At 40.2% G+C, this 15,701-nt stretch overlaps 2 protein-coding genes across 3 annotated transcripts in view; one reads left to right on the plus strand and one right to left on the minus strand.

Moving 5' to 3' along the window:
- The window catches only part of AFG1L (AFG1 like ATPase), a 217,422-nt gene extending 215,198 nt beyond the window's left edge, over positions 1-2,224 (plus strand). For both annotated transcript variants that reach the window (XM_044676669.1, XM_044676670.1), the window contains one exon: positions 1,604-2,224. In XM_044676669.1, coding sequence (XP_044532604.1) covers positions 1,604-1,732 — 129 coding nt within the window. In that variant the 3' untranslated portion in view covers positions 1,733-2,224. The remainder of the gene's footprint in view (positions 1-1,603) is intronic.
- A 7,011-nt stretch (positions 2,225-9,235) lies between these two features.
- LOC123245431 (biogenesis of lysosome-related organelles complex 1 subunit 2) lies at positions 9,236-10,071 on the minus strand. The gene has a single exon (XM_044674322.1). The coding sequence runs from the start codon at positions 9,913-9,915 to the stop codon at positions 9,616-9,618; it is 300 nt and encodes a 99-aa protein (XP_044530257.1). The 5' UTR covers positions 9,916-10,071; the 3' UTR covers positions 9,236-9,615.
- Positions 10,072-15,701: the final 5,630 nt, after the last annotated feature.

The raw sequence follows: 15,701 nt of genomic DNA on the forward strand, positions 1-15,701 counted from the left end.
AATAAAAAGAGAGGGAGGGAGGAAGGGAGGTGGGGGAAGGAAGATGGGAAGGAGGGAGTGAGGGAAGGAGAGAGGGGGGGAAGTCATGGCTAGTTCATTTAATCCCCTGTAAAAAAAACAAAAAACATACCATAGCCATAGGGACAGGAGGCCCCTGCAGCCTTTCTTAACAAAGGAAGGAACCACTAAGTAGCAGTCAGAGGACCTGGGTTTAAATACCAGTCCTAAAACTTACTACTGCATGACCCTTTGGACTAGTCATTTCACATCTTCTGGGCTCAGTTTCTTTATCTGTAGAATGAGATTTGGCTAGAAGTTCTCTGAGTTCCATTCTAGTTCGAAATTTATGATCCTAATACCTTATGGAGTCCTTAAAACACAAATGGAATTTTTCCTCTTCAGTTTGACAAAATGAAATTTTTTTGAACCCTTACTTTCTATCTTAAAACTAATACTCTGTATTGGTGCCAAGGCAGAAGAGCGGTAAGGGCTAGGCAAGGGGGGTTAAGGAACTTGCCTTGGGTCACACAGCTAGGAAATGTCTGAGGCCAGATTTGGATCAGAATCTCCCTCTAGGCCTGACTCTCAATCCACTGAGCTACCTAGCTGCTCTTAAATGAAAATGTTTTGTTTTGTTCCAAGCACCCACAAGTACCTTAAAACGTATCAATTTAGAGCAATTCTTTGTGGTAGCAAAGAATTGGAAATTGAGGGGATGTCCATCAATTGCAGAATGCCTCCACAAACTGTGGTACATGTTGGGAATGGAATACTATTGTGCTATAAGAAATGACAAGAAGAAGAATTTCAGAAAAATATGGAAAGACTTATATGAACTGATGCAAAGTGAAATGAGCAGGATCAGGAGAACATCGTACACAATAACAATATTGTTTGATGAAAAGTGTGAACGACTTAGTTATTCTCAACAATATTGTGATCTAAAACAGTCCCAAAGACTTGTGATAAAAAAATACCATCCACATCCAGAGAAAGAACTAATGGAGTCTCAATGCAGACTAAAATGTACTTTATTTTACTTTCTTTCTTTTTTTTTTGTTTGAGATCTCTTCCACAATGTATCTAATATGGAAAATATTTTACATGATTACACATGTAAAATCCATATCAGATTATTTACCATCTTAAGGAGAAGGATGGGGAAGGGTGATAGAGTAAACAAAAGAATTTGGAATTCAAAATTTAAAAAACGAATGTTAAAAAATAAAAAAGAATATGTCAAAATTTCCCTGGGTCTTCTGGCCTTTCCTAATTTACTGTTGCAGTAATAGTTTTCAACAGTGCCATTATTTATTACTTTGCACACTCTGAGAATTCCTTTTGAAAAATTTTTAGAGAGAAACTCCATTTTAGCTAATAGTTTTATGTCTTGGCTTCCTTTGAACACAAAAGACCATTTTAAAAACATACTTGCCTTACTACTTTTTTCTTGGTAGTTTGTTCTGGATACATGAAATATTTTGAGGAATTATGAAATATTTTGAGACAGAATGTGACACTTTAGAATAAGTTAACTAGTAAAAATGGCCTTTGAGTACTTGTCACAGGTCATGAGAATCTGACTTTGTTTTCTCCAATCTAGGGTTCAGCTGAATCACTTTCTATGTTTACGGGAGAAGAGGAAATCTTTGCATTTCAGCGAACAATCTCCCGACTCACAGAAATGCAAACCGAACAATATTGGAATGATGGTGACAGAAGCAAGAAGTGATTCTCACTTACAGATGATTAAAGCTCAGGACAAATGTGGATGCATTGGAGGGAAAGCTTTATTGTGGAAATTAAACTAATTATTTTTCCACTGGTGTATAGATTTATTATGCACTTTATCCTTTGGACCATAGATTCTATATCTCAAGTTCCTTTCAAAGAATGCATGGATTAATAAGTTAAAATTTTTACAGCTTCATATTTTTAATATTTATTTTGACCTTTATTCCATCAAAAAAATTAAAATCCATGTGTTTGAAGATTATTAGTAACAGACTTTTTAGCTATATGTAAAGCCACACCACGTGAAAAGGGAATTGGCTCCTGTTCCATGCTGAAACTATATAAGAATATGTCTTTAATGAAAGAAAAAACCACTTACAAAAGTAGAAGGCTTTGTACCAAAATCTATCAATTAGGGGCAATAAAATTCTGAGTTTATGTATGCGTATTACGACACTTGAATTGTAATAAACCTGTAATTACCTTCTAACCTTTCAGGTTCTCTTGTCTACTCTTCTAAACTTTCAGGTTCTCTTATTGAGTGTCAGTTACTCAGAGACTGAGATCCTGCTTCGGTAGACTTCAGTGGTGAAAACAAAACCCCCCCAGGAGGATGTGGTTCTGTTAATACAAGGAGAGAGGAAGGGAAATATCTTCCTTTTCACTCTTTTGCTAAAGACCCGAACAGTCCAATACATAGAACAGAACAACTGACGCATTCGTTAAGGTCTCGTAGGCATTTTTATTTTAAATAACTCCTTCACCTCCGTGGCATCCTCTGCCAGCAAGGTCCAGGATATCAAGGAATAACAAGAGAGCCTCACATGCTTGGTGTCACTCTAGGACTGATGAATGACATTTAAACCAGCCTGTGTCGGTTCAGGTACCCACACTGCCACCCTCTTTTGGCTCCAGTAGACGATAGTCTCAAGGAACCAGCTCTGCCCAGCTGTCTGGTTCTCCGTGTTCAGTGGTGCTTGGGACTAGCCTCGTTAAAGGGAGCCAAGCCTTGGGCAGGTGTTCCAACCCTAGATGCCTTGGAAGACTTCAATCATGAGCGGGACAAATAATGAAGATAAATCTGTCCTGGGCAGTCGGGGACTGCCTCGTGACAGCAGCCTGTTCTCACCTCTCACCGGCCTTCATCACTTTCCTGCCCGCATTACCTCTGAGACCCCCGAATCTGACCCCCCCACACAAAGGGGGACGGAATTCAAGTGCTCTATCACTTAACCACCAGGAGCATTGGGGAGCCCACAGAGACTGCAAATGATTATAGCTGATAGTAGAAGTATAAACATGGATCTAAATGAATTCATTAGTTAATCAAAGAATCTCAGAAGTGGAAGGAACCTGGAGGAGATGCCATCCAGTCCAAACCTCCCCTCCTGTTATGGATGCAGAAATGGAGACTCGGTGAATTTAGCCACAACTAGTGGCAAAGCCTTAGGTTGTTAACCTAAGGACTAGCTCTCCTAATTTGGGGGTTTTCCACCGTGTCTTTCCACCTCTCTCTTGTTCTTCCCTGATGCAGACTTTAATCAATCCATATGAAATAACCTGATGGACAGGTGAATAGATGCATATCCAAGAATAGAGAAAAACTGAAATCTAGGCTTTAAAAAGCAGTTAATTTTTTTTAAACCATTTTTATTCAAATTAAAAAAACCGGGTCAAAACAGTTTTTGCTCATTAAAATCTCATTGTTAGTTCAATGGTTTTTTTTAAACAACTTGTTTTTTTTTCTCTTTTAAGTTTAATTTTTAATTTAATTTCAAGTTAAAATGAATGTTCTTTTTCAATGTTTTCAAACTAGAGTTCAGTCATCCCAAATAATGTTCTTCTTGAATGGGCTTTCTCTCTTCATTATATCTTCATATATATCATTATGTATGTTTATATATCATATATATCATTGATATATATATCAACATACATTCATTATATAGTGATAGCAATATATCATTATATTCATATGCACATATATATATATGCGTTTGTGTCCATATCTATTTTTGATTCCTAAATTTAGAACTTGATGAAACCTTAGAGGTCATGAAATCCAGCATCCTTATTTTAGAGCTTAGGATCCCAGGCTTAGAGGGGTCGAATGACTTACTCATGGTCACCCAGCTCTGACACGTTCTGTGTTAGAAATAAGACTTGGACTCGGGTCCTCCTGGTTCCAAGTCCAGCACGCCATCTCCTTCACCACCTAGCGGCTTCTCAAAAATATCCAGGGTTATCAGAAGTGGGCTGGTGACTGGTGGGAACCACATATTATAAATAGAGATTTGTTTGGAGTAAGGAGATGGATAACATTGTCTCCACGGACAAATATATTTCCCAGTCACCATACTGCACAATCTTTTCCAATGATGTGGGTTGTAACCTATTATAATGTTGGACCATATTGATGAATTTGTATGTCACTAACCCCCCCCCCAGCTCTTTTTTCACTAAAAAGCATATACAACTATGCTTCCCTCCATCTTGTATTTATTTATAAAACTGATTTTTCGGGCAGCTGGGTAGCTCAGTGGAGTGAGAGTCAGGCCTAGAGACAGGAGGTCCTAGGTTCAAACCCGACCTCAGCCACTTCCCAGCTGTGTGACCCTGGGCAAGTCACTTGACCCCCATTGCCCACCCTTACCACTCTTCCACCTATGAGACAATACACCGAAGTACAAGGGTTTAAAAAAACTGATTTTTTTGAATTTATGTTGAATTTTATCCATATAAAATTTTATCTCGTTAGAGTCAGCTGCATACTCAAACCCATCGAGATCTTTTTGGATCCTGACTGTTCTACAACACAGAAGCTCTTCTTCCTTGCTTTGTATCATTTACAAATGCAATATGCCATCTCTCCTTTATCCAAGTCCATGATAAAAATGTTAAGCAATATGTAGACAAAAGACAGATCCACTGGAGACTCTCCTCTAAGTTAAGATCTAAGTTAGGGCTTATTCTAGAACCCCCTGATAATTGTCTGTGGGTCCATTTCTGATGGACAAGACATTCCAAGATATGAAGTACTGAACAAAAAACCCTGAATAACCTATTCACTCTACCTATAGCATTCTTTAGAGTCCAAAAACTGGTTCAGGAAAGAATTCAAAGCATGTAGAAACAATGGCCCATTTGCTCTTTGTTGTGCTGTGGGCCTATAGATGGCTACTTGTTCCAGGGATGAGCTACTCTGAGAAAATAGCCTGAGCCCAATCAAGTGCCAAGAGCAACCCCCAGCTCTGTGTTAACAGGCCAAAAGCCAGCCATGTAAGTTAGAGAAGGATGTACAGTGGTTGATGGGAATTCCTTCAGTGTCAGGGAACTAAAAGAATTAAATTTTAAGGTGATGGTTCTGACCAAGTATTGTTTTTCTCTGTGTAGCCTTTGTTTGTATCGTCAGAGTTAAAAGTCTGTTTGGCTGAAAATGAAAATAAAATGGGGGGGTGGCCACTTCCTCCCTTTCTCCTCCCCAAAACAAGACTTATTCTCCAGTCACCGCCCTCAGCTCTGGCCCTACTTTACACTCTTCTTCCACTGGTGAGTTTTGTCTGGCCCTTCCATTTATGGAGGAGTCCAAGACAGCCTGCTTTTGTTCCCCTCCTACCTCTATTTCTTTTCCAGCTTTCAAAACCACGGTCCTGTACTTTCACTGCTTTTCAGTTCCCATTTCTGGGCTATTCCCCATTATAATGAAATCTTGTAGCAAGGACTGTTTTCTTTTTTTGTATCTGTATCCTCAGTGCCTTACACATAGTAAGTGCTTAATAAATGCTTACTTCAAAATTGAGTGGAATTGCTCATTGGCTACGGGAGGGGAGAGGGAGAAGGGGAGGGAAAGAAGATGAATCATGTAACCATGGAAAAAGACTCTAAACAAACAAATTTGAAAATAAAGAAATTACTAATAAAAATGCTTTTCTTCCTTTCTTCCTTCCCTTCCTGCACTCTTCCTTTTTTCTTTCCTTCCTTCCTCCTTTCTTTCATTTCTCCTTTCCTTCCTTCCCTCTCTTCTTCCTTTCTCCTTTCCTTTCTTCCTTCTTTCTCCCCTCCTTTTTTCCTTTCCTTCCCTCCTTTCTTCTTTTCTCTTTTTCTTCTCTTCCTCTTTCCTTTCTTTCCTTCCTTCTACCTTCTTTCCCTCCTACCCACACAACAACTTCTCCATATACATAAAGGGGAAGACAGAGCAATGGAAAAGGCAGCAAGACTAAGGGGCCAGCTAGGTGGCTCAGTGGCTAGAGAGCAAGACTTAGTTTTTTTTTAATTTTTTAAAGTTTTAATTTTGAATATTTTTCCATAGTTACATGTTTCATGTTCTTTCCCTCTCCCCCAAACTCCCCTAACCCCCCTTAGCCAACGCACAATTCCACTGGGTTTTACATGTATCATTGATCAAGACCTATTTCCATAATATTGATAGTTGGACTAGAGTTATCATTTAGTGTCTACATCCCCAATAATATCCCCATCAGCCCATGTGTTCAAGCAGTTGTTTTTCTTCTGCGTTTCTCCTCCCACAGTTCTTCCTCTGAATGTAGCTAGGTTGCTTTCTCATAAGTCCCTCAGCCTTGCTCTGGATCCTTGCATTGCTGTTAGTAGAGAAGTCTGTTATGTTTGATTGTACCATAGTGTGTCAGTCTCTATGTACAATGTTCTCCTGGTTGAGAGCAAGACCTAGTGATGGGAGGTCTTGGGTTCAAATCTGGCCTCAGACACTTCTAACTTTGTGACCCTGAGTATTCCCTAGACCTTACTGCTCTTCTGCCTTGGAAACAATATACAATAGAAGGTAAGTTTTTTCAAAAAAGAATACAGCAAACTGGACAACAGCATCCTACCAGATAGTGAGAATGATTAACTTGCTCTAGCCTTGATTTCAACTTTACTTACTTTGGGACATTTGAAAAATTGATCAATGTAATTTCCTTTTACATCACTCCAGAGACCCCAATTGTCCTTTATCCAGTTGTCCTTTAGTCTACATACTAAGGCCTTTTGTCACCCCCACACACACTCCCTGCAGCCCCTGCTTTTGAATTAAATGAGATAATATGTGTAAAAAGCACTTGACACAGTGCCCTGCACATAGTAGGCACTTTATAAATGTTTATTCCCTTCCCTTTTGCAACAAATAACAAAAAAGTAGTTATGATCTATTGCATTTTTATTTAGAGTAAGCTGGCATTAAAGTACCAAATCAGAAATTATGAACAAACCTAAAATGACTGCTATCTCAAGCACTGATTAAGGGAAGGAGAGAAACATTTCACTGTCTGATGTCTGTTCTTCTGAATGGAAAGTCACTGACCACTGGTAGCTCAGACACCTAGTCCTTGGTGCCTTTGACTGTCCCATCCTGGCCACTTAAAGTGGACACAAGGGGGCAGCTAGGTGACTCAGTGGATTGAGAGCCAGGTCTGGTGATGGGAGGTCCTGCATTCAAATTAGGCCCCAGACACTTCCTAGCTGTGTGATCCTGACTGAATCATTTAGACCCTATTTGCTTAGCTCTTATTATTCTCCTGCCTTGGAACCAGTACTTAGTATTGATTTTTAAGATGGTAGGTTGGGGGTTTGGGGGGAGAGAGAGGGGGAGAAGAGAGGACGGGAGAGGAGAGAAGAGGAAAAGAAGAGAAGGGGAAAGAGTAAGAAAGAAGGAAAAAAGAGGAAGGAAGGAAGGAAGGAAGGAAGGAAGGAAGGAGAAAGAAAGGAAGGAAAGAAGGAAGGAAGAAGCCCCAGCACAGCATCTCAATGCTCAGTCTAGGCTCACATGACAAACTCTCAAATTATACACTTCATATCTTCTCTTAATCCTACCTGTGAGTCCCTAAAATGCAGCCTCTCACAAGAGTCTCAATCTCCCGGGACAACAAGAAAAGATGCTGCTCGTTTGGGACTGTCTCCCCAAACCTCATGCAGCTAGATGCTAAGAACTTTCTGTCAACAGAGGAATTCTCTTCAAACATCTCTACATCTGTCACTACATTTTTTTTCCTTCTGGGAAACTAGAAATAGCTATTTGGAGTTTTGCATTGTCTTGTCTCCAGCCTTCCCAAGCCCTCTGTAGGTTAAAAATAGCTAGCTAATATAGTTAGCATTTATAGGATCCTTTAGGGTTTATGAAGAAAGCACTTTATAAATATCTCATTTGATCTTTAAAACAATCCTAGTCCCCCCCCCAAAAAAAATTTACAGCTGAGGAAACTCGAGGAAAGCACAGGTTTAAATGGTTTGCTCAATGTCACACAGCTTGAGGCTGGATTTGAACTTGGATCCTCTTGACTCCTATCCCTGGTACTCTCCATAGTGTGACAGAATAGATTATCCGTCAATGTTTGAACATGATAAGTTGCATGTGTGCCTGGGGTTCTCTTCTTCTTAGAGATAGATAAATCTCTCCTTTTTTGACTCTCTTAACTCATCATGATTTTCTGTGGCTAAAAAAAAAATCATCACATGATTGCTTTTTGGTGATGAGCCTGTCCAAACAACTGAGCTGATTCTCAAAATTGCAGACAAATACTTTATTGCCTGGACTTTTTCAACTTGTCTCCCACTGGCACAACCTTCAAGAACCCAGAGTCACTTTCACACTGTGATGAGGAGTCAGAAAGGAACTCTGTCAATCACTTCAACAACTTCCTACTATATACCAGGCACTGTCCTAGGTACTTCGGCTACAAAGACAAAAAAATGATGATAATAATTTCTGCTCTCAGAGAATCTAGTGGGTTTATTGAAAGCAGTAAATATTGATATTCATAAATCAGGAGTTCTTAACCTTTCTTGTATATCACAGATCCCTTTGGTGGTCTGGAGAAGCCAATGGAACTCTTCTCTAAGAAGTGATATTTTTGAAGCATATAATACAAAAGATTACAAAAGATTTGTTGTTAAGTCATTTCAGTTCTGTGACCTCATTTGGGGTTTTCTTGGTAAAGTTCCTGGAGTGGTTTGCCATTTCCTTCTCCAGATCATTTTACAGATGAGGGAACTGAGGCAAATAGGGTTAAGTGACTTGTCCAAGGTCATACAGCTAGGAAATGTCTAAGGCCAGATTTGAACTCTTCCTGACTCCAAGCCCAGCATTCTTGTAGAATTCCATTCGGGTCCAATTGATTTTGATAGTTATATTATTTATTAAACTAATCATATTATAAATGTTCAGTGGGAAGATGGATTTAAACAATAGTATGACAGCTGAATCTTTCCAACTTATATCTACAATGATTATCAAATACAAGATTAGCTTAATTTAGCCAACTAATCAATCTGATTTCATTGGTATAAAGAACTCGGTGTGAGGAAAATCCTTCTACCAAATGCCAGTCAGCCCTTTCCTGCAACTTACAGTCTTAGACAGTTGCCTAGAGCACCCTCTAAAGATTAAACTTGCCCAGAGTCATAGAGCCAGAACAGGTCAGAGTCCAAACTCAAACCCGAGCATCCATGGCTTCGAGGCTAGCTTTCCATTCTTTTTTTTTTTTTTTTAAAGGTTATATACGGACATTTTATTTGTTACTGAGTAAAGGAGGGAGAAACGATGGGAACAAGTCCAGGGTAGGCGGGAAGGCAGGGAGGAGGAAGCCCAGAAGGGACCTCTGGGTCTACTCCAGGCGGGGTGATCCTGATTGCTGAGCCTTGTCCAGGGCACACAACGATGTGAGAGGGAGAAGGGGTGGAGGCTGGGACCAAGATGCAGGGGTACAAGTTTAGAAAAGCATCCAGGACAGCCAGGAACCAAGCTGAGCCAACTCAAGCTGGGGCTGGGATCGTCCCTGGGGCAGCAGCACCGTGGGGCTGAAGCACAGGAGCCTGAGAAGTCCATCCAGGTATGCAGCTCTAGGGGGACAGTCTTTGGCTAAAGCGTTTTCATCGCCTTTCTAATTTCTTGTACTTTGCTTCTAGTTTCTTCGAATATGCGTCCAACTTGTAGGCTGCCTGCTCAAGAGCAGCTACTTGCTCTTCAATTAAAGTGATTTGATCCAAATAAGGCTGAAGTGCTGCATATTTCTGGTTTAAGTCCTTCAGGTTTCTACTTATGTTTACTGCAATATCTTTCATTTCTAGATACTTCAAGCTAGTCAATTTGTTCATATTTTCCAGGAGTTTATTGTCTTCACTGGTGGCTGTCAGCTCGCCAGTTAGGTACGTGGCCATTTTGGAGAACATGTCCTGGCACAGCCCTGTGATGTCCGCCTCGGCGGGCTCCGTAGCCTCTTCGGCTGTCTCCACCACTGCATCGTCTAGGTCGGGGAAGGGAGGAAGGACGGGAGGAAAGGGGGTGGAGGGGGAGGAATGGGAGAAGGAGAAAAAGAGGAGAGGATAGGGAGGAGGGAGAGGGAAAAGGTGAAGGGGGGAAGGAGAGAGGGAAGAGGGAAGGATAGCGAAGAGGCCGCCTAGCTTTCCATTCTTGATGTGATTCTGCCTCACTATGTTCTCTGCTTCACCAGGGAAAATAGTAAAAATTAACTTGTGAAATACAACTGTGCACAAAGCATAAAAGATAGTTTTTAGGTGCATTTTGACCACTAAAATATCAGCTTCTTAGGAGTATGAGATGTTCATAAAGGACCAGCATCTCTGGCATGGGGGCTTCCCAAGCTCTTTTCAGGGTTACTTATCCACCTCTGGTGTCGACCTTCACCCATCTCTCACTTGTGGCTCTAAGAAGCTGTGGCATGTGAAGCAGCCACATTCTGCTAAAACCATCTCAGCAGGCATCCTAAACCAGGTCAAGGGTAAGCCACAGTCCTCAAACCATTCATGAAATAAGGGCACGTCTACCCCAAGCACGTGAAGACTTTCCCTTGTGGAATGGGTAGATGAGAACAATTTTTTTTCATAGTAAAGTTTCTGTTTATTGAAATTATCACAAATTTTAAGATATAAAAACAGTTTAAAGCCTTGTTGTATTCTCCATCACGGTAAAGGCACTGTGGAATACCTAGAACTTGGTCAGACATTGAAGACACCGAGGCCATCCTGACTCTGGACTTGTCTAACTCTGGAAGAGAGGATGAGGCTGATGACTTTATGCAACTCTGCCTCTACTGAAATCTAAATTCAAGCCCAAATCAAGGCATCGCCCAGTGATTTTATCAATTCTTTTAAAAAACCAATGAACAAGAACAGCATATACCTTGGACTATGAGCCATGTTTCTAATTCATGACCATTAAAACTCACTATTGCATGCCCCCCACTTAGAACAATGAAATCTTGAACAGTTCATTTCAGTGACAGACTTCTTAGAAATAGGTGACACCACTCCATCCCTCTGCTGGCATGGTTTATAGTGGAGAGGGGCTCTGCTTTGGAATCATGAAGATCTGAGTTCAAGCCTTGTTTCTGCTGCATTCTAGCTGTGAGACCCTGGACTAGCTATTGACCTCTCCATGCCTGAAGAAACTCTCCAAGGCCTGAAGTTAGGGATGAGTAGCCGATCTGCATCTGAAATTACACAAATCAAACTGCAGGTTTAGACCAATGCAAAAAAAAGCTAAAAGCTAAAACCCTCCATTACTGAAAGTGTTCCCTAGTCTGCCTTAATCCTATTTGCATTTGTATGTCTTAGAAGAAAGAAGAAGCATTATGGGAGCAATAGTTATGATGAGCCACTCACTTAAGAACAGTATATATCTTGAGCTCTTTCTTTTAAGTTGAATTTAGCAATTTTTCTCCAGGCAGGATGGAGATCTGCTTGTCCCATTAATATAACAGCTTTCTTGTTTAGAGTAGAGATACATAAAATCCTAGTAAAATACTTTTTCATTGGTCCCCTATCTGTGGGTACTTTAAAGGGGGATGTTTTCTTGCTTACTGTGAAAGTCTTGTCTACTACAGATTGAATATAGCCTCTATCTAGCTTGTAATATGGGGGTGAGAGGAAGGAAGTCTGAGCTTCTAGACTCTGTGATGATGCCATTGTAATTATTTAAACCCTGAGTAACAGTTGGTAACCACTATTCAGGTTCAATAGGAAGGTTCTAGTGCTGGGTATCCCTGATGATTATGTATATTCACCCCACTGATGTTTGCCAAACCCTTTACTTTGAATCCTTTCTTTCCAGTTCTCTGCAGGGACACACTGAATTACTAGCTAGGTTATATGAATGGATTGTAGCCTTATCCAAGCTCCCACCTTGGACAAACCCTCCCTCTTTGTGCTTGCTATATTTTAAAGGGTACAAGGCCAGTTGCCTTGATAAAATGTGCGTGCTCTCTTTCTGTGTCTCTCTGTCTGTCTCTCTGTCTCTGTCTCTGTCTGTCTCTCTGTCTCTGTCTGTCTGTCTCTGTGTGTCTGACTCTGTCTCTATCTTTCTGTCTCTCTCTGTCTCTCTGTCTGTCTCTCTATCTCTCTCTGTCTCTCTCCCTCTCTCTGCCTCCTCTCTCTCTCTTTCTCACAAAATCACACAAAACATCTAGAAAATGAATAGTTCAATCTGTTTAGTGCCTAAAGCTGTTCATCCAATGAGAAAACAAAGGACTGTAAATCACACAACATAGTTCCCAAATAATATTCTATTTATGTACCCAATAGGGCTGGTCACTAGATGAAAGTAAGAATTTAGGGCTTGATTCTTCTCATAGCAGGAGTATGGAACTTGGGATCTGATGTGAAATGGAACTCCTAAAAGCCAATACTTTTTCAGGATTCTCCATCTTTTTCTCTCCATTCATATTCCTCTTCTAAAATAACTGAGAATTGGGGTATGAAGCCCTACCTAGGCATGTATACTTGAGGGCAGGAGGATTTCTGAGTTCTGTCCTAGTTCTTGTTTTCCAAATTGGTTGCAAGAGAAGACTAGGACGAAAGTGCTAAAGGGCTTCAATTTATCCTGTTGACATTTGATTCGTAGTACTGGAACATCAGACATCAGGTAGCAACATTGATAAAGAGGACAGTTTGAATGGAGTAGGAAAAAGTGGGAGAAAGACAAAGGGGACATATTTGCCTACATATTGCTTGAAAGGGAGTTATTCATTGCTGTCAGTGGCGAGGGCTCTGTAATCATGGATGGTACTCAGACTCCCTATTTAGCAATGTCATCTTCTCGTGGCCCTGGACGGGCTGGACAAAGGTGGACAGGATGAGAAGGAGAAGCCAGGAGAACTGGACCACTCTTGCCATGGTAACAGAGGGAAAGCCCTGGGTTGGGATAGAGCTTTGGGCATTGGTTCCTTGAGGACAAGGGCTCTAGCTGCCCTGTAGTTTCAGTGAGACAAGACATATAGTCAAGCTCTTACAATTAGAGGAAGCACGCTTTCTCCTGTGATCCTCTACCTAGTAAGTATGTTTATTAAGTGCCTTTTATTAAATGCCTTTTATTGCAGAAAGTTTACTTGGAGTTAGAAGACCTGAATACAAATCCTAGTCCTTAAACTTGTGACTTATGTGGCCCTGAACCCTTCTCCATACTTCCAGTTTCCTTATCTTAAAGTGGAGTTAATAATAGTCCACCTAGAGATGTTCAAAAGAAAGTGTTTTTTAAGTTTACTATAGAAACGTGGAGTCATTATTATTATGTGCCAAGCACTATACCAGGCCTTTTGCAAATACAATACGACATGATAAATATTTATTAAGCACCTGCTATTAACAGCAATTTGGTAGGTACTGGGAGAAATACGTGATTTAGAGAAGATAAGGATTTTTTCCTCAAGGAGTTTATAATCTAGTAACATCCTAATCCTTAGCATCTTCATGAAGAAAAGACAAGCACAAGACCAGTGAACATGGAAGTCTAGTTTTTCTGAAATAGAACAATAGACTCAGGATCAAGTCCTGGATTGGATGTAGGATTTTTTTTTTAGTTCAATTTTATTTTATTTTCAGTTCTGAATTCTCTCCTGCCCACTTCCTCCTACTCCATCCACTGAGAAGGCAAGAAAAACAAAATTTGTTACAAATATTATATATATATATATATATATATGAGTATATATATTGCCAAGCAAAATAAATTCCCACATTAGCCAGGTTCAAAAGAAAAAAGAAAATATGCTTCAATCTGCACTTTGAGTCCATCCACTCTATCTGGAAGTGGGCAGCATTTTTCATCATGGTGGATAAAGTTTTTTGTTTGTTTTTTTTTACAAATATCTACTTCACTTAAAACAATTTTTTTATTTAATTGATTAAGAGAATTTTTCCATGGTTACATGATTCATGTTCTTTCCCTCCCCTCCTCCCACCCCCTCCCATAGCCAACGTGCAATTCCACTAGGTTTTTACATGTGTCATTGATCAAGACCTATTTCCATATTATTAATATTTGCACTAGGGTGATCGTTTAGAGTCTTCATCCTCAATCATATCCCCATTGAACCATGTGATCAAGCGGTTGTTTTTCTTCTGTGTTTCTGCTCCCACAGTTCTTTCTCTGAATGTGGGTAGTGTTCTTTTCCATAAGTCACTCAGAATTGTCCTGGGTCATTGCATTGCTGCTAGTACAGAAGTCCATTACATTCGATTGTGCCACAGTGTATTGGTCTCTGTGTATAATGTTCTCCTGGTTCTACTCCTTTCACTCTGCATCAATTCTTCCAGTTCTTTATTCCTTTGAGCACAATAGTATTCCATCACCAGCATATACTACAATTTGTTCAGCCATTTCCCAATCGAAGGGCATCCTCTCATTTTCCAATTTTTTGCCACCACAAAAAGCGCAGTTATAAATATTTTTATACAAGTCTTTTTTCCTATTATCTCTTTGGGGTACTAACCTAGCAGTGATATGGCTGGATCAAAGGGCAGGCAGTCTTTTAAAGCCCTTTGGGCATAGTTCCAATTGCCATCTAGAATGGTTGGATCAGTTCATAACTCCACCAGCAATGCATTAATGTACCAATTTTGCTGCATCCTCTCCAACATTTATTACTTTCCTTTCCTGTCATGTTAGCTAATCTGCTAGATGTGAGGTGGTGCCTCAGAGTTGTTTTGATTTGCATTTCTCTAATTATAAGAGATTTAGAACACTTTCTCATGTGCTTACAGATAGTTTTGATTTCTTTATCTAAAAACTGCCTATTCATGTCCCTTGCATGGTGGGTAAAGTTTTGAGGGCTCGTTCTGCCCCTTACAAATTATGTGACCTTAGGCATCACTTGTACTTTCTAAACCTTGATTTCCTCAACTCTAAAATAAGGAAGTTGCTAAGATACCTTCCAGTTTTGACATTCTGTGCTATAACAAATCCACTCCTGAAAGGAAGATGGACCCAGAAGCTGGGTTTTTTGCTTTGGTTGGTTTAGCATCGAGGTTTTCCCAGAAAGAAGGTGCCATCTTGTGGTCAGCAAGATGAACCAACAGGAATGAGGTTAGATGAATGATAGAAACTGTTAGGGCTGGAAGGGACCTCAAAGATCATCTTGTCCCAAACCCTATATTTATAGATGAGAAAACAGAGTCCCATAGTGATGAAGTGACTTGGCCAAGGTCAACAGCTAGGACTAGAGAGCGTGTCTTAATTCTCATCCCAATGCCTTTTGGTCAGGAAGCAAAGGTTCCTGCTCGAGGTTCATGGTTAAAAGGCTGGAATGGACCTTCTAAGGTGCCCAGTATTTCTTCTCTTCTCTCCCTACCCCCATCAGTGTGTGAGATAATATCAGTGCATGCTGGAGATAATACTGTTGTTCAGATGTATCTGAGCTCTTTGTGACTCCATTTGAGATTTTCTTGGCAGAGATACTAGAGAGGTTTGCCATTTCCTTCTCCAGCTCATTTTACAGATGAAGAAATTGAGGCAAATAGAGTTAAGTGATTCGCCCAGGGGTCACATAGCTAGTAAGTGTCTGAAGTCAGATTTGTACTCAGGTCTTCCTATCTATTGTGCCATCTAGCTGCCCAGGGCGTAATAATAGCTAGCAGTTATATAGTACTTTCAGATTTGCAAAGCCTTTTACACATATTATCTCATTTGATTCTCATAATTTGATCCTGTGAGATAGGTGATG

This window comes from Gracilinanus agilis, chromosome 4 (assembly GCF_016433145.1).
Source record: "Gracilinanus agilis isolate LMUSP501 chromosome 4, AgileGrace, whole genome shotgun sequence".
In the NCBI taxonomy this organism is placed as follows: Eukaryota; Metazoa; Chordata; class Mammalia; order Didelphimorphia; family Didelphidae; genus Gracilinanus; species Gracilinanus agilis.